Raw genomic sequence first — 18,825 nt, 5'->3', positions numbered from 1 at the left:
ATATGGTGTAAAATGTGGAAAATATTTCACATAGCATGAGAAGGGCCACAAGACTACCGTATGAACTCAGCTGACTTGAAATGCACTGCAGTCGACCCACAGCATGTTTGAGTGAGATCAAATATACAAGACTTTTCCTCTGTTTGTTTTATTCATTTTTTTAATATAAAATTCATCAATTTAACATTGGATATATTTATAGATACAGCTATAATACAACAAATATGTCATTACCAAACGTACAATGTCCCTTTACTGCAATTCATAAAATACCATAGTTACCAAAGGTACCAATATAGGCTACTAGGTCCTGCTGAAAAAGCAACAACAGTGAGCAATACATAAGTGTCTTTGTCAGAAAACTGCTGGTGTTCTTATGATATTAACACTGTGTGGTGATGGTGTGCGTGTGTCTGTTTGCACGTGTGTGCGATCCAGGTATTAGTCACGTTGCGGGGCCCTAAATCTGTTTATACACTCAGATTATTGGCATTTCCTTTCCTTAAGAGAACAAAAGGCACGTCTCCATTAAGTGCATCATTAACTTCTAAAATGAAGACAAGTTTCAAAGGAGAGTAAGGGTTAAGGTTGGAGAAGCTGGAACTGCTGTTAAGGTTAGAATCGGCTTCCCGGATGGCTGTCACGATCTGAGACCGCTTCAGTATACAACTGCTGTGCTTAGAAGAATTTGCAATATCATTAGTTTTGCAAGATGTTTAAATTTGACATGACAATAATAGTAATGTCATATTAATTCATCTTTAATTCTGATTATTTTGTTTTTGTTTCCTTTTTCTTCAATGAATTGCACTCAAAATGCTAGCGGAGAGAATCTGTAACCACACCTGTACAAAAGTGTACAAAATAAGAACAATTACATAAAGCAGTATCGTATGCGTATCAACAGTAAGCTATCAGTGGTCAACACCAAGATGTGGTGACACAGCCCGTCTCCGGGAAATCAGTGTAAGTCATTTTCATATACTCTTAAGGATGTGCAACCTTGTGCGTGTGTGTGCGCGCGTGTGTTTTAATGTGTCGTCTGTACATGTAAGTGTATAATATGGCAATGAAGGGATTTATTTGTGTACCTTACTAAACTACAACTGATTTACAGTTTAAAAAAACTCAAACAAACAAAACAAAACACTGCAACATTCATATAAAAAAGGACTGCATGAGTCATGTCGTGATTTCATTTGACCCACACTTTGTACACTGCATGTCTTGTACCTCCACAGCAATTTCAAATAGATATATTCATTCCAGGCAGTGTGATTGTTTTCTGCTGTCTGCTGACACATTTGGTGACATTTTCTCATCACCAAAGTGTAACAGAAGTCAATTGTACCACAATTGATGTACTTATACGTTCAGTCGCTTGCTCTACTTCTTTTTTCTTTCCTTTTTTTTTAGTTCATCTAATTTCTCCTCCTTCTTGTCATCCTGTCTCCTAAAAGACAATTTTGCTAGTAAACCCACTGACAAACACACTATGGTACATCTTAATCCACATGACTTGAATTTGAGTCACTATTATTGTGCAGTGGAAATATATATGCTATTTACAATGCATACGAATCGCATGGGTACAATTAGGGTCCTTCAGTGTTTTTATGGCCTCAGAGTGAGGCAAATTTTCCTTTGTGTCTTTAAATTAAAACACCGAACTTGTCAAGGATAAATCTCCTGGTGTGCTTGTTACTTTCGGCGCCGTGCAAGCAAGGTGGATCAATTCCAGTGGCATCATATTGTAATTAATAGTGTCATCAGTGAAACATTGATCCTCTGAATAAAACGCTTGTCGTTTGAGTGATGATTGCCTGATTATTATTAGTTTTTGTTTCTTTGCTCTTTCTTTCATATATTGGGGTGTTTCTATTGTGTAAGGATATCCAGTCTTTGGCGCTTTCAAAGCACTGAAATCCGCAGGTCTGTCAAAGACATGAGACATGCAGAATTTACAAGTCTTAAATTCAACCAAACTGTTCAGCGTGGAGACGAGAACACGCTCGTCGTCCATTTTGGACAGCACTATCTCAATATGCGGAGCTTAATTCTCCTTTCTACACTGATGACTCAAAAATTACAGGGTCTGAGTGTATCCGCCTCTTTTTTCTTTTTTTTAGTTCCTCCATTTCACTCTCAGGTGCTGTTTGTTGGCGTCAGCATCATCGGCGACTGGAGTTATCTAACGGGCGTCCATTGCGCCTCAGATCCCTAGTAGCTAGATGAAGTGGGGGTCCGCGAGATGTTGCTAGAGTCCTTGGAGCTGGAGGCGAGTCCTGGTCCTCCATGAAGCTTTCAGGACTGCCTTCAGCATCGCCATCAGGTAGGCTTCCGCAGCTGGAGCCTGGCGACATTGTCTCCAAAAGATCATCCCTGGCTAAGCCCACTGCTGTGTCCTGGTGCGGTCCACCCTGAGGGCCCCCCTCGTGGGCGGCAACCCCAACCAACAGCCCTGTGTCCCCATCAGTTGTGCTGCCAACATTCCTCCCACCATCCTGATCCTCGAGGAGGTTGGAGAGGAAACTGATGTACTTCATAGCGAGCCGCAGTATCTCGTTTTTACTCAGCTTCTTGTCGGGAGGGTGGGTGGGAATGAGTTTACGAAGCTCTGCAAATGCCCCATTTACATTCTGCTGCCGCCAACGTTCACGACTGTTTGTGAAGATGCGACGTACAATCTTTGGCTGGCCAGCTAGCAGAATGGAAAGAAGGAGAAAAAGACAAGAAAAGGGGAGAGTAAGGAGACAAGGCACGAACACATTTGCAAAAAAACCAATGAAATGCAGAGCTGAAGCAGAAAATATGGTTTGTAAAACGATAAATCAACAGAAGCGCAAACGTAAGAGTGGGAGAAGAAGCAGCAGGAGATGCACAACATTTATTTGAGAGAAAGTACAGGATGAAAATAACAAACTTCAACAAATTCTAAAGCAGTAACTTTTAAAATTGTCCTCCGTATATGGCCACAGATTTTTTTTTAGCTGATGGATCAGATGTGTGCCATATGTGATACAAGTGAAATGGTTGGTGTGGCATGCCAATCTCCTTAAAGGTTGTCAGGGAGCCTGTGTGCTCCCTATTTGACATTCTAAATATTTTTTATTTAGTTAGTCATAGTAAAATGCTTCACTGCAGGTAGTCACATCCTCTCACCCTTCAACAATGGTGTCTTCTAAGCTATTGTTGCCCTTGGAACACACCCAGTCTATCTTAATCCTTCAGCCCACTCTGCAGTAAAACCTTGGCATGGAGGCAGGAGCACCCCCATCCTCCACCCCTGTACATGGCAGTGAGTGGGCAGCAGTGGAAAGGATGTTTCAAATGAAATAAACCCCAAATCCGCCTGAAAAGGGTTTACTTTAATGGCATGCAGGTACATGTATTTGACATTCAGATTAGCATTTATTTAGCCCCGTGAATTATGATGCATTTATTCTTCATGGGTGAAGCCCTTTCTGAATTTTCCTTTGGCAAGGCATCTTCTGCGAGACTCAGATTAGGTACGGTATAGCTCCATGTCAGTGAATGAATGACAATGGTGATGGAGAAGGGACGTTTGGGGGGGGGGGGGGGGACTAAACTGGCAGAAGGAGGACACAGCAGAAGTGCATCTTACCATACTTATAAAGATCTAAAATGCGCCTACCCTCGTCGAGTTCAACCTCATAAGGCGCCGGGCGGCGCTTTACCCTGTTGCTGGGGTACATGCTGTACTGCTCCGACTCTCCTCCGAGACTATGTCAACAGAAAGGAGACAAAAGGTGCACAGGTACATTAGGTCACATGAATTCCACTGTACACAGTTTCCTTCATTGCTTCTAAAAGATCTCAATGCTCTCCACTCATTGCAGCAGGACACACACACACACAAACACACACACACACATTATCTGTCACATATGCACATGCTCAATAATGTAAACATAACGTAACCTCAGTAATACAATAAGCATCTTGTCCCCTATCATTTTACAGAAAGTCACAATTGTGTCTAATAACCATCAAACTTTCTATGTGCATTCATGAAACTGTATGTTTTTTGTTTTGATTTCCCCCCCTTCCTTCAGACTTTACCTGTTGATGGCGGCGAGAGGCTGTGCCAGGTTGTAGAGCATCGCCCGCGCTGGGACAGGGAACGCGTTTGGGCTCAGTTGGACCATTCGAGCGTCGTCTCGTTGCGGCGGCGGCAGCGGCAGCGGTGGAGGTCTGCGAAGTTCCGTGATCGGCACCAAATGGCTCTCAGTCCTCTGTTGCACCGCTTTTATAGCGTCCCTCCTGGAGAGCTCGATCACCGGCACTTCCCTTTTCAGGTCAAGGGCGTTGTGAGAGGCAGTTTCCTTGGCAACGCCGTTGATGATGATGCTGATGCTGGTCCCGTTGTTCGAGTTCTGCAGAGGAACGTCATCCGTCTCCTCAACCCCCTTGAAGCTCCCTCCCCTCTCCTCCTCCTCATCCTCCTCCTCTTCTTCCTCCTCCCCCTCCTCTCTCCTCGGCTCCCCGTCCTCCTTGCATCCGTTCTGTCTGGAGATGATGGCGGAGTCCTCCCGTTTATTAGGACCGGACCCTGCATCGGGACTTTCGGGACAAAGCTCCTGTTGCCGTTTTTCCATCATTTTTATGCCGTCACCACTCGCTAGAGTCCACTACGTCCTAAATGAGATTTCCCTCGATTAATCCATAGTTCAGTGCATCGTTTGTGGCAAAATGTCAGATATAACCACGCATTTGCTGTCCACGCAAGCCTAAAGAAAATTAACAATGAAACATCATCACCGAGCTATTATTCTGGCTCGTATCCTTATTCAAAGTACTGTTCTTAAACTGTAAATTATATGAATATTGTAAATTAGCAAATTGAATTAGCAATTAGATGACCCCCCCCCCTCAGGTGACACATTTTATTCGACATTTTTCAAACTGAATAAGAAAAGGCCAAAGATTTTCCTGTGATATTGTTCCATGACAAAGAAATAACTCGGCACTCTATGACCATCACATTCAAACATCTCGCAGTTTTCCAGGATCAAACCATTATTTCTCAAACTATCCAAGGTGAGAGTGTTTTCAAGCTAAATAGAAACACGATGAATTCTTTTCAGGGCTCACTGGATTTTTATTTTTTTTTTGTTTGAAATTTCCACGGTTGATTATTTTGTCACCATTTAATTTACAGCTGCAGGTGTAACCCGTTATTGTATTTCTTTTATTAGGAGTCTTGTCTGCTCCTGTTTGTTTTATTGTTATTATGAAGCTCTTATCAAACGCTTGCATGGCCTTCACTGGGCTACAGTTAAGGCGTTACGCCTATATCTTACAGGGACGTTAGATGTCCGCGTTAATTATAAGATCGGATATTAGAAGCATCATTTTCGCTACTGTTAAATGTAAAACTATCGTGGAGGAAAGCTGTGGATGCGAGGACTAAAAGGAAGGTTGATAATGACCACTATTCGTCGAAGTTAAAAAAATAAGAAAAATAAAATTCCACCTTTCTGCTTTTCCTTCCTCCCCTTGCAAATGAAAAATAATAGTCCAAAAAATGCTCGAACGGGATCGTTTTCGCGCGCAAAGAATTCATAGCAGGTTGTCTAAATTTTTTTGTTTTATCGAGGGTAAGGCCATATTAGTGCTGGTGTTAACACCGAACATCAGGAGTTTCCCACAATGACCAGTTTCAGGTGTTTCAGACGTAACTCGTTTGATAAATTTCCTGGAAATGTGTTTTCCTTTTAAACGAACGGCAGACGGAGAATTAAAAAAAGAAAACGCACCATAATTTCTGGGAATTCTCCAGCAGGCCTCGCATCCGTTATTTCATGCCGTAGACTCCAACCATCCGATCGGACAATAGCAGAAAATATAGGCTAAAAATGTCGCTCATTACAGCAATAAAACCAAGACGAACGCGCTCAAATTACCGCGTACAGAGCGAAAAATGCGCTGGTTTAAACGAAGAGATGTGTTTTTGGGGGGACTTACCGTTCCAGCCGTGTTGTTGATGTTACTGTGTAAGTGGAGCCATTTTGTGAGTGGGTCATCCATGTCTGAGGTTTTTCTTTTTTTTCTCTCTCTACCAGTTGTGGAGTAGTGTGTGTATGTGTGTGCGTGTGTATATGTGTGTATGCGTATGTGTGTAGCTGAGTTATTCCTCGCCGCATCCAGTGCGCTCCCTCAGTATGGGGAGCGGAACACAGGCCGCAATGTGGCCGAGTGAGATAAGCGCACGGCAGCGGCCTCTTCATTCCCGATAAGCCCCTAAACCCATTATTTATGAAATGATTCATTATTATTTGGCTGTCGTGGGCTATATAGTCTTGTGGAGGGCAAAGCATTTAAAAAAAAAAAAAGCAAACAGGCACAGCGCAACGGCCTGTATCAACGTGAGGTGGTGTAGTGTTGCCTGAGCTACAGTTGAGGTGTTTTAATTTTAATTTTTTATTTTTTTTACGCAATAAACAAAAGCTCAGGTTAAGCTTTTGACCTATTTATATTTTCAACAAAGGGTTTTTTCGCTAAGCTCATTTATCCTGCAATAAGATAACTGATAATAACAGAGGGCCCTCTACCTTTTTCCTTTTTGTATGTTTTATATTATTTTATTTTTTTTGTTCAGTTTATTCTGTCCATTAATCCATATCCATTTCTGCGCCCCGAGGATGAATGCGCCACTGATACAATGGTCTGGTAAAAATGAGGTGGTCTAATCATTTTGACACTATTAATTGAATGTGACACTATTTCTTTATCGATAAACACGTTCATAATAAAATGTGCTTTGTGTGTGTGTGTGTGTGTGTGTGTGTGTGTGTGTGTGTGTGTGTGTGTGCCATTGGAAATGTTGGTGATGGGGCCGGCGGTTCCCCCGGGTCCGTGGGGAGTCGTGGCTCGGGGAGATAAAAGCGGATCGGCTTCTGGTCACATCAGATAAACGAGCAGAGCATCAACGGTGACATGCTATCACAGTACATTCAGTAGAGCATAAATGGTGGCAGGTACATCCTAATAACGGATTTTTAACACATTTCAAAACACTTTGCGAAAGTAGAAAATAAGCGCATTTAACCAAATGAGCAGGATGATTGAAGACCGCTGAAGCTGTAGATAGATAGATAGATAGATAGATAGATAGATAGATAGATAGATAGATAGCGTTTCCATGGTGAATTAATGATTTAAAGATCGAACTCCACACTGAGTCACGACCCTATAGCAGGTCTGTTGAAGCAGAAGTCACGACCGTGATCCTACATCCTGTGCTGTGCCTGAAACAATTCCCTTTCACGTGCTTATTTTCATAATCTTCCGCTGAAACGTCACTCTTCTGCGTAAAAATGCGCCAAACAGTCATTAATCGAGAAACTAAATTAATGCACGTGACTGGAAACTTTAAATAAAACATATAATACGCCATAACAGAGTAAACATTTCTAAGTGTGCGATTTAGTTGTGGAATGAATGTGAATGATTAATTAATTTGTTAAATTAAAGGATAAACATTTCGACAAAATAAATCTCTATATTATTTTATTTAGAAGCAAAACGGCACCCGGTTCATAAAAGAGTACTTGATACAACACAAGCAAAATGAAGAGACCATACAGAGCCCCAGGGAAATATGATGTCCTGAAGAAAAAAACAAACAAACCCAAAATGAGATAATTTTTTTTTCTTTCTTTACACACCAGCTCAAGGGTCTATTGATCAAGCATGTGCCACACCCCTACAGATAATCAATTATTTGACCAATAAATAAATAAATAAGCAACAGTACTTAAAAAATATATATCTGTATACAAACAAAATACAATTCCAATCACTAACCATTTGAGATCTCGTGCTCTGTGTGACATAAAGAGCAAAATGAATCACAAGAAAAATTCACGACAACTAAAAAAGAAGAAGAAAATAAATCATTTTACAAATTGAAATTGTATTAGGTTTGAATTTTTCTTAACTTTCAAATACATTAAACTTTTCTAACTTGCCTACTCTGTGTACGGTTGGATTTGTATGTAATGTGCTTTAGTTTCTATTGCAATCCTTTGTGATGTCACATAATTTAACGTTGATTTGCACTATGAGAAAAGAAGCCCTCACCCTGTTTTTCCACCTACGCATTTGCAAGTGTGCTGCACTGACTACAGCACGTCTACCATTTGTTGCAGTCAGTCCGCAGTGTTTGTAGCAGTCAGTTACTCTGCGTGTCTCCAGGAGAAGTGGCTGTGTGCCATGCCTGTCCTGTCAATCAGCGCTGATTGCGTCGGGCGGGCATGATTCGAAGGGAAGCAGTGCTTTCCCTGGTCATGAGGCGCGTCACCTGGTCTAAAGTGAGTCCAGCCACTGCTTCTCCATTCACCTGCAGAATTTCGTCACCGATGCCAAGGAGGCCTACATACGGGCCTTCTCCGCTGCCATCACCCACTTTTTCAACATATACACCTGCACAAAGGAGAAAAAAGAGAAGAGAAGAAACATGAATAGAAAGAAATGAGTTAGAAGTAAATGTGTCTTTGGGTTCGTAGAATTTCTACTCTATTTATTATTACAAAAAATGAAATTGAAAATGTAAAAACATACCTGTGTCTGGTCGACCTTTGCCCCTTGAAATAACAAAACCATAAGGACCGTTTGGGGGTTTGATGAGCTCCAGGAGGATACTCCCATCAGGGAAAGCCTGAGTGACCCTGCCCACCGGACGTGCGATTCTAGAGGGAAGTACATCTTCAACGCTCAAGGCCCTGTGAAGCTCAAGCTGAGGGCTGTCAGGGCTGAGGAAGCAGAAATTCATTATTTGAATACGAGTGTGAGAATTTATATAAGTTATCTTCATCACTCAGTTCTTCTGCTTGGTTTTGTTTGCCACAGGCACCTACCTGAGTGCCAGGCCGTATGGTATTTGCACCTCCCCAAGTATGGTTGAACGCTCTGTTCTTCTCTCTAAACTCTGCACAGAGGAGGCTTTACGCAGCTGGGCCAGTGGCAGCACCTAGTGGCAAATGAATGGCACTGTAATAAACTGATTTTATTTCTTTTCACCAAACCAGCTTCCAGAACCATAATATTTTGCCTTTAATACACCTATAAAAATATGGTCTGCTTGGCAGCACACATACAAAAAAGGATTAATTCCACTAGCGTATTCCTGAAGCTGCAGAGAAGGCAGCAGACCTTCACAAAGTAGAAACTTTGGCTGGTCCACTGTTGAAATGAACTTTGTACAGGTATGTGAGGAAAATTACATTACTTTTTACCTTCTGCCTGTATGAGGTTAAATTTGTATACATTTATTGTGGCCAATCATGATGTTAAAAACATGAGATAAAGGAGCGCAGCAGTCTCCAACACAACAAAACATTTAGACCTCTTGCTCACCGTATTCAGCGTCTGCAGGGAGGGTGTCCTCTGTATGCGGATAGTGGGCTGCGGTCTCCGTGTGGGGCTTGGTGATGCTGAGCTCGCCCGGGGGGCAGTGGGTATACTGAGCTGTTCCATACTACTGGAGCGACCTCCTTTCACCAGCCTACCGACACTGTTCAGGCCAATGGAGGAAAAGAAGCGACGTAGAAAGAGCTTTGGCCGCCCATCCAGCTTTCTGTAAAAGGAAAATTGTGATTTTTTTTTTAAATTAGACCTTAGCACAGACTTTAAATATATTGATCTAGACACTGTTGCATCACAGTGTGAACTACACACACACTCAGAATTGTTATTATGGACTGAGATTATTTTTAAGAGCTGTGAAAACAATTTTATAATTGTCTTCCTTCTGTAAAGGATCGTAATGACTACAGCTATATACTGTATTACCAAAAGAGGGCAGGATTGCCCTGGTATTGAAAGAAGCTTTCTAACAACAAGAACAACAGCCTGTCTGCTGAACAGGGTTTTAATCTACTAACTGCTGCACAACAGTGTTGGTGGGGGCAAGGGATTTATTGTCTAAGCTATGGCAAGAACATTGTTATCTTGGCTTACCTAGACCCATCACAGTTTTCCTCCCACAGGGCCTCAGCTTTCAGATGTTCAGCCCTCAATAGCTCTGCTCTGAGGTCCTCAGCCCGAGACATACCCAGGCCACGTATTGCACGGCACTCTAAACCAGAACCAGAATCCCCACTTAAGCCTACAAAAGGAAAAGAGTACATAATTAAATGTCATTATTATCCTGATCTTTGCAGAAAGTAAACTTCTAACTGCTCTTTTCCACACTACAACATTTATCTATTAGTGCACACAAGTAAAGTTTATAGGTAGCTACAGTTCACTTCAGAAGCACAACCAAAAAGGCTTCTTTATACTTCCACTTGTCTGCAGTTCAGACAGACATATTGTACTTTTTCATCAACATTTATTAGGTAGTCAGAGTAACATTTACTTTGTAGCTCATGCCTTTTTCATTTCCTTCTCATTACTTTATTAACGCTTCATTATAAAGTTAAATATCCCTAAGAATAGAAATTACTCAGAGTTAGTTTCTTGCTTAGTTGCAACAATAGGACCATGACTACATTTAAAACATTAATGATAAACGAATAGTATGTGTAATCGTATAATGCTGCTTTTAAAAATAATTATAACATGCTAATAGTATTTATGTACATTACTGTTGCCACTCACCTGCACCATCTGGAGTGGCATCCCAGAGTTCAGAGGCTGGCAGGTCTGTGGCTAGCCTGGCTGGGGAGTACCTCAGAGTAGAGGGTCTGATGCAGGACACTGGGCTGTTACTAGCAGGCACCCCTGGGGTTAAAGATGCTGGAGACTCCCTCCTTGTGTCTGGAGAATCCAGCAGAGATTGAGCTCCACCCTCTCCTCCCTGATTTGAGGTCATCTGGAACTGAACCGTGGACTGACCAGCAGCAGAGCGATTTCTTGAGCTTGACTTGAGAGCTGACTTGATAGGCAATGCAGGGGTTGGTGACTCCCTTAGTCCACCAGATGCTTCAAGCAAATGTGGCTCCAGAGAAATGGGGCTATCAGGTGCAAATGAAACAGCTCTGCTCAGGTTGACTCTGTTACGTGGATTTGAGTTACGCCGCTGAGCCCACGACGGGCCATAAGGGCCATGACCAGACTCTAACCGACTTTCTCCTTTCCTGCTCCTTCTCCTAAGTTTCCCAAACCCTGATGACTTCCATCCTGTACTAATTTCTCTATTTTCCCCCAAAACATAAGCGCCGGCGAAGGTGACAGTAAGAGGAGCTTTAGGACGAGTGCTTGCCTCCGCTTTGTTTGGTGACACCCAGCGAGGAGCCACTTTTCCTCTTGGGTCCTCAGGGTTACCAGGCTGCTGAGGCTCAGCGTGCTTTGAATCTGGTGGCGATGAAACTGGCTGAGGTTCCCTCACCACAGAACCACATGATTCACATTTCTTCACCAGCACTATTATCTCTTTAACCACTGTTGTAGTTTCACCAACAGCAGGCTCATCCTCTTGCTTCTGTATAGGAGGCATAGAAACACTTCTGTGGTTTCTGTTCCTCTCTGAACCGCTGCTGCTGGAATCTATATTGCTGTCTTTACTCTTGAACCTGGGCGTCCCGGGCCTGCCACGCTGTCTCACTCTGTCCAAGTAGCGAGACTCTGCTTCTTTTTCTGATTCATCCTCAAAGCGTACACGGGTGGGTGAGCAACCGTACCTTCTGGTTCGACCTACTTGGTCACTGGGTGAAGTGTCTCTCTGACTGGGGACAAGGAGGGGACCAGATGAGACTTGAGCTGGGAGCTCTTCTTTGGTTTGAACAGCTTTTTGTGCTGTTGTTGGACTGGGAGATTCAACTTGCTGTTTCCTCCTGTAAAAAATGACAGAGGTGTGGGTTTTGGAGACAAGTTTATAGCGCCAGATACTTTGTCAACTTCTCCATTTTTATGTTATTAGTTTATCAAAGTCAAATGTGAAAAATGTAGGAAAGCTGAATCCATCATCTCGGTATCAGATGGTAGCAAACATAAGACTCAATAACATGTGCACCACTGGGCACATAATATCAAAATATAAGGTGCTAAAATGACATTTACATAAACTGTAATAAGACATACTGTATGTGTTACAACTTTGTCTGTCTCAGGCACCAATGACCAGGTTAGTGAAGCAGTCAGGAATGTAGGGTATATTGCAAATTCTCCTAATCCTAATTTAAGTGAAAACTTCCTGCTGATTTAAAGGGATTTCAGAAACAAAACTACACAAAGTACACACTATTACATAAAAAGAATAAAAGCAAACATTTTCAAAACATTGTCAGCTTTGCTTATGTAATTACAAAGCAAAAGTCAAGTTCTAAAGCTTTGACTTGTTTTCGGTTATGCAACATTAGCTTTGCAGGAAAGGGGCAAGTGCAAAAGAAGGATAGACAAAGCACAGAAGAAGTGTTGGGAGGGAGACGTAAGGATGGGAGCAAAGTGATAAACAAACATAAGAAGTGCATAAGCAGGAAAAAAAGAAGAAGCAGACACGCTCAAAGTGGGACTTTCACAGTCTCTAACCTCAATCCCACAAGCTCACACAGGCCTTTTAAGTCAACTTACACGGTGGATCTTTGATCAGAATGGGAGCGTCTGCTGGTGCGATCGCCTTTGATGTGATTGGAACGAGCCTTGAGTCTTGCTCGCTCCAGAAGAAGCTTGGCCTGCTCGTGTCTTGGGCTTAGAGGTAGTTCATCGCTGATTACAAGAAGTGACCTGAGGAGCAATGGGAAGAGAGACAGAGAGTGGAAATTAGTACAGAAAGGAATTATTATGGTGACAAAAACAGCAGGGGAATGGATAGAGTTTAACTCGCTAATGAGACAATCTGCCTGCATCTGTCTGAGAATGCTGAATATTTGATAAAGTGTTCAAATTTTCAAAGCTTATTCTGTGCTGACACATATCCAGAGACATCATATTTCCCCAAAGATTGACTTAACATGGAGCCCAGCAAGCTGCGTCTTCCTAAGCTGTCTTATGTAATATCAGATAGAAAGACTGGGGCGTGGCTCTAGTGGTCAGCAGCAAAGGGGAATGTCATCCATCCATTTATCCATTCATCCATCCATCTTTATGGCCAGCAGCTAAGCTGCTCTGCATTGTGCTTCATCGTCTGTACTTCTCTTTATCCCCTGGCCCAGTGATAAAGATAGCATGATACACCAGCCACGTGGATTATCTTTGTAATGGACTAAGTGTGATTCATTCTCTCCTGTGTGACAAGATGAGAACATATTGTCTTTCACTAGATTACAGTTTGTTGTGTCACCGCAGTATTCAAACACCAGAAAAAAGAAATCAACAAAGTTGGATCCTGTCTTTAAATATCATGTGCAGCTCTTTATTCTACAGTTTATAACCATGTTCAAAATAACAACCTTTATTAAAAGGATGGCTTCCAAAATAGTGCAACTGGTGAAAAAAGATAACAGTGTGCCAGGTCGACAAGTGACTCGCTCAGTATCGCCAGTGCACTGCTTTTGACAATACTCTACATCATCTCTTCCCTGTGATTAAACCTGATTATCAAAGTGTTTGTTTGGATTGTGCACCACGCATAGTTGCCTCATTGGGTAGATTTTCTCAAGTGCAGCTGTAAAAGTGAAATTTATGAGGAGAGGATATAAATAGTCCACAGAGATTATCTGTCACTACCCTTGCCAGGAACTACATTGCTCACCTTAAATAGGGTTCAAGTTCCTGGGCCAGAATGGCTGAGTCTGAGGCGTCCAAAACAGGATGGGCATCTGCACCTGGTATAAAAAAGGAAAAAGATATGAGCATATATAAAAGTGCAGTCAAAATTTCTTCCAGATAAAAGAAGGATTTCTTGTCTTTGTCTCTTCCTTCACCCAGACATAATGTGCTACAGCGCATTAAATTATTGTTTAATGTTCCATTTTTTTAGGACTTGCCTTGCGGCAAACACAACTGCAGAGAGAACAGTCAGCCATGACGTGACCAACAAGGACATTTGGGTATCAAAGAAATTGGGACTTGCTATGATCAAAAGGATTTTCATAAACCTTATAACATTAGGTTCAGATTACACTCAGTGGCAGTCTCGGAGGTCATCCCTAACTCATCTTTAATCTCGGACAAAAAAAACCCCAAAACAAAACAAAACACACACGCGCACACGCACACACACACACATACACAGATTATGTAACTGCTGAAGGATAAAAGCAGATTTCCCAGAGACAAGAGGGCAAAATCATCTCATCGTCACGGACTTGCACCTGCATCTCTCGTACTGGGCATTGAAACTGAGATCTGTGCAATACCGCATGATCATTGCATGGGAAAAAATATCATCTGTCATCCTACAGACATACAAAGACATCCATTAGCGCGCCGGCAGAGATAAAAAAGACAGGGACACTTCCCCCACTGCTCTATTAATAGTAACACCCGTATGCACATCTGCACATCTGACATCTGTTCAGCACTGGGAACCAGCCAGGTTACATTCTGTGTTTCAATACAACATTGTAGGTAAGCAGACTATGGCTGAATGGGGCACTTTAAATGGCTGCAACAGATGGAAATCATTCTAAGCAGACAATGTGCATAAATTATTGACAATTTTCCAGCTTTAGAAGGTTGTTAGGGGAAAAAAATCAAATGCAAAATTTAACATTTTCTGTCCTCATCCAAAATGCTAACACGCCACAGGAGCTGATCCAGCTCATAACATTCGACTACACTTCATGAGGAAGCTAAAGTAATAGAGAAAAAAATATGACTAAGTCACAGCCTTTTATTGAAACTATATCAAGTATTGTTGTCATAAATATGGCAGCATGTGTTTTGTTGTCTTTTTTTAAATAAAGGCACGCTACTAAAAATGCTATTATTGTATAGCATAATAATACTGCAAAAGTAAAGTTATGTATTTCATGCCATGGCCAGGAGTTTCAAAACACTCTACAGCTTATTTATCAGTAAAGCATTACTAAACCCCTTCTCAAATGGCTCCATGCATTACTTTTTCGCTTTCTCTATTATTTTCCTTAATAGACCTACCATTATAATCCACTCTGTACGTTGTTTCTTCATAATAGCCAGTGATTTCTCCCTCTTGCAGTTCTCTCACTTCCCTGTAGTGTTGTTGTCTTTCCCTTAACTTTGCATAGGCCCTCTCCTTCACCCTCAGTTTATCATCAGCGCAAAGGACTCCACTTTGTGAAGACATGCTCTCCGAGCTGTCTGAACTGCACAGTCCTTTATTGGGATCAGTCACATCTGTCTCCCTCTGCTCATACTTGTCCAGGTACCACTCCACACTATCAGAGTTTTGGATTTCAGAAGACACATCATAGTCATTCGCCAGACCTCCCACATCATTCTTGTTTCCTGCTTCAGCCAGTTTAGGCTTCCTCTGAGGCTCTGCTAGTGCCTCTGTCCGAGTGTAGTCCTTTAGTGGTAATGTGGGGGGTGTATTGTGAGGGTCAACCCCATTGAGAAGCAACGTTTCTGGGCGTGCTACTCTCCAGAAGCCCTTTGGAGGGGCCCAGTGTCTTGCTGAAGGAGAAGAAGTGGAGGAAGTAAAGGACGATGCTGTAGAAGCAGAGATGTTGGAGGAGAGCACAGGTGGTGGTGGAAGAGGAGGAGGGGAAGGGGATGGGCCATCCTTGCTAGTGCTTGGGTTGTCAGACAGAAGACTCTCCAGACTGGTGCCCTCTCCAAGCTCACAAGGCTGACCCGTTGGATGACTGACCTGTCCATCATTGTTTTCTGACTGCTCCTCTTCCACTTCCTCCCCCTGCTGTACAACTTGTGCTTCAGCGGGAGGACTGTGGATCTCCAGCCTGACTTGTACCTCTACCTCCTCCTCTTCATCACTGCTGCTTAAGTCCTTTGCACCACCTGATCGCCAGGAGGGAGCAGGCAGAAACAGCTGGCCTTTCACTTTGGGTCTCTGTCTAAGGAGGACTTCAGATGAAATGTGCCCCGCTGGGTTGCTCACCAACACCTCCGTGTCAAATCTTCCTCTGTCTTTCTCCCTGTCTCTTCCCCTTGTTCTTCTCTGCGTGATCGACTTCACCTTGGTCTGCAGGGCGTGGACAGCTGAACTTTGAGCAGGGGGAGGAAGAGAAGCATTCAAAGTGGTGGTGGGTGCTGGGAAAACAGGCTCAGGAACAGGACCCGTAATGAGTCCCCAGTTTATGGGAAGCCCAGTGGGCAAAGGGGAACCGGATTTTGATTGGATATTATCAGCAGCTTTCTCTTCCTCCATTGGCTAGTCATGCACAAGAAATTCCAAAGAGATTCTGAAAATAAAGAACAAGAAAGATAAAAACCTTTCCTATTAAGCATATTCTACATCTCTGTTACCAGATACTTTTTTCCTGTGTGCCGGGTAAGGAGATATGTAATGTGGACTCTGTCACGTTGCCTTATCCAGTGATTACTTTGCAGGGCACAGGATAATCCTTTGGAATCAGAATAAGCAACTGCTGCCTGCAACTGAGACCCTACAGGGAATAAGCAGTATTATATGTTTATGTTTGGTTGTATATATCAGAAATAATCAACCATGTCATTCCCTGTTTGCCATTCATTAATAGCAAAACTGGAGGAAAAATCAGCTAAAGTATTTAAGAAATACGCACAACAGCAGTTTTCTACAGGCTACTATTGGTAATTATGTAAACCGCCTCCATAAAAGCAATTTTAACTCATTATTATCATTAACAAAGTAGCTTCTCGTCACATTAAGAGACAGGTTGGTTTCGCTATTAGAAGGCTAACAAACATTTTTTAATGTACCTGCACTTTTGCTGAAGACGGCGTACTTTGACATGCAATCCCAGCGTCGATGGTCACGAGAAAGTTGCCATAAATTCTGGGGCAACCGCACAAATTAAAGTTGCCCTCCATAATAAAAAGCTGCGCCAAGCGTGCAGTTATTGCAGCGCGCATCCTCGCGTCACCAACAGGCGAGACGAGCGACGTCCCCGTGGATGAAATAACAATGATAATAACAAGATTTCCAAATGTTTCTCCAGATTTTGAGGTTATGTTTTCACTCTCCCTCTTTCTCTGTCGCTCTACGTAGCTCCGAGCGGTGTCAGGCGAGTCAGCGGTCTCTCAATCGTGCCTGGTCTGATAATCCCCTCAGAAATCAGTGGGATTAAACAAAAATGGAATAAAAAAAAAATGCCTGCTTTAATTTCGCTCTTGCCTCATGAGTGGAGCTCGAGTGGAGCGCTGTGTTGCGCAAGTGCACACACACCGATTCCCTCCCCGCTGTAAAAAAAAATAAAAAATAAATAAAATAAGAATAAACCAATGAAAAAGAGAAAACATTTCTAGTAAAATGGCTTGGTGACCTCTCGCCCAAATGAGATATCCCAGATACTTTTCACTCTTTATTTCGGTGGCTCTGATTGCAAGGAAGTGGGGTAGGCTCTGCTGCGTTTTAGGGAGCACGGGTCTAATTTTGTCTCGCAAAAACAAATGTCAGCTGATTCTTATTTGTCAATACAGCTCCCTCCCTCCATCTTAATCTGTCCGAGCTCTCCCCTTCTCTTCGTTTGTCTAATACAGATACACAAACATATTTAATATAAATGCACCCGTGCAAACTAAGCAGTTTAACTGTGAAAATGTTCCCAGATGTGATCTTCTCAGCACCTGCCCAGTTTCGGTATTTTGTGTGTGCGGCTCAATTTCAACAGAGGGCGCCATTTGCCCACAATCCAAACGCGCACACGCAAAAAAGAAAAAAAAAACAAAACGCGCGTGCACGCACACATCTTTTCCAGCTAGCTGTAACCGGCTAGCCAGTCTGTTGTCGAGTTGACACCCTCTCCCTTACCTTGGCAGCAGCTAAGCTGCACAGTCGACATGGCAAGAAAATATCGCAGCAATTTCCTTAAAAAAGATGAAAAACTTCCAAGTCTTTTGGAATAAGTGAGTAGCATCGACAATAACAATTTATCTGCTCGGTGAAAACCCCAAAGTAGTAGTTGCATGTTTAGTTTTAGGCACATTAGTGACGCATAGAGATTGTTAGCGAGCTAGCTAAGGAGCTAAGCGCTAAGACAGTGGAGAGAGTAACATTTGTTCATTAGCATGTTAGCCCTCTGTGCTCATTCCGACGACAAGAGCCGTTGAGTTATGTGCCCCTCAAAACAAGAGTAAAGCACAAACCTGGTCAGTTCTTAAGAACTTTATGGTATTGAGTTGTTGTCACTGTGTCTGGTGAATATAAAGACATTTTGGGACAGTTTTGTTGCTTTGGAGTTATGGGCGCTAGCGTTACATAATCTGACTTGTTGTGTCTCTTAGATCTCGTTTCCTTGAACAGCGCCTCCTCGAAGGATAATTAATATCATTAAAACTGTAACGTATGAACAACTGTGACTATATTCAGAGCAATAACTGTGTGACAGTCGGTTGGCGATAGGTTTCAGGTCGTTAAGTAACTGTTTGCTGGTCAAACGACGTTTGCCCATAGCTAAGCTAGGAAACTAGCCACCCATAGCTTCCGATGCTAAAACTAAGCTAACGTTACCTAGAGTTAGCTAGCTATAAAAGCGTCTCGTATCACTCGTAAGATTAGTGGGTGCATAACGAAACATCGAGATGGTCACAGCAAGGATAACAAACTGGGCAACAGCGCATTGTTGGTACAATATTTTTAAGCGCTATCCCCAGACGCTAGCTTTATATCAAGTTAGAGGGACTTGTGTGGTTAGCCTATCCTATACCCTTTGTCCATAGTCATAGCGATAACCAGCTCTTTTTTTTTAACTAGGCCACGCCGCAGTTGTTTTGGTCCATCTCAACCATTTGTTTGATTCGGACTTTACAAATATGTGTTGTGTCACCTCTGAT

General features: G+C 42.5%; 3 protein-coding genes across 6 annotated transcripts in view; 1 reads left to right on the top strand and 2 right to left on the bottom strand.

Moving 5' to 3' along the window:
• Positions 1-124: 124 nt before the first annotated feature.
• tal1 (T-cell acute lymphocytic leukemia 1) lies at positions 125-6,159 on the bottom strand. 3 transcript variants are annotated; one of them, XM_084911602.1, is made up of 4 exons: positions 5,989-6,159; positions 4,084-4,751; positions 3,626-3,744; positions 125-2,701 (listed from the first exon to the last, which is right to left on the bottom strand). In XM_084911602.1, exons 2-4 carry the CDS (start codon positions 4,620-4,622, stop codon positions 2,172-2,174), a joined length of 1,188 nt encoding a protein of 395 aa, XP_084767728.1. In that variant the 5' UTR covers positions 4,623-4,751; positions 5,989-6,159; the 3' UTR covers positions 125-2,171. The 3 variants fall into 3 exon arrangements, with proteins under 3 accessions (XP_084767728.1, XP_084767729.1, XP_084767730.1); XM_084911603.1 differs by having other exon boundaries at positions 4,084-4,659; XM_084911604.1 differs by having other exon boundaries at positions 3,656-3,744; positions 5,989-6,155.
• A 1,357-nt stretch (positions 6,160-7,516) lies between these two features.
• Positions 7,517-17,443, bottom strand: LOC146367585 (uncharacterized). The gene is made up of 10 exons (XM_084911597.1): positions 16,753-17,443; positions 15,007-16,253; positions 13,658-13,730; positions 12,538-12,690; positions 10,627-11,801; positions 9,985-10,132; positions 9,382-9,601; positions 8,883-8,995; positions 8,587-8,777; positions 7,517-8,448 (listed from the first exon to the last, which is right to left on the bottom strand). The coding sequence occupies exons 2-10, from the start codon at positions 16,217-16,219 to the stop codon at positions 8,255-8,257; spliced, it is 3,480 nt and encodes a 1,159-aa protein (XP_084767723.1). The 5' UTR covers positions 16,220-16,253; positions 16,753-17,443; the 3' UTR covers positions 7,517-8,254.
• A 310-nt stretch (positions 17,444-17,753) lies between these two features.
• The window catches only part of rc3h1b (ring finger and CCCH-type domains 1b), a 21,333-nt gene continuing 20,261 nt past the window's right edge, over positions 17,754-18,825 (top strand). For both annotated transcript variants that reach the window (XM_084911599.1, XM_084911598.1), the window contains exon 1: positions 17,754-17,898. The gene's annotated coding sequence lies outside the window, so the exon portion shown is untranslated. The remainder of the gene's footprint in view (positions 17,899-18,825) is intronic.

The sequence above is a fragment of the Perissodus microlepis genome, chromosome 18 (assembly GCF_051167445.1).
Source record: "Perissodus microlepis isolate ML-2025 ecotype Zambia chromosome 18, ASM5116744v1, whole genome shotgun sequence".
NCBI lineage: Eukaryota > Metazoa > Chordata > Actinopteri > Cichliformes > Cichlidae > Perissodus > Perissodus microlepis.
The sequence above is the reverse complement of the archived record's forward strand: the minus strand, read 5'-3'. Positions and strand labels throughout refer to the sequence as shown.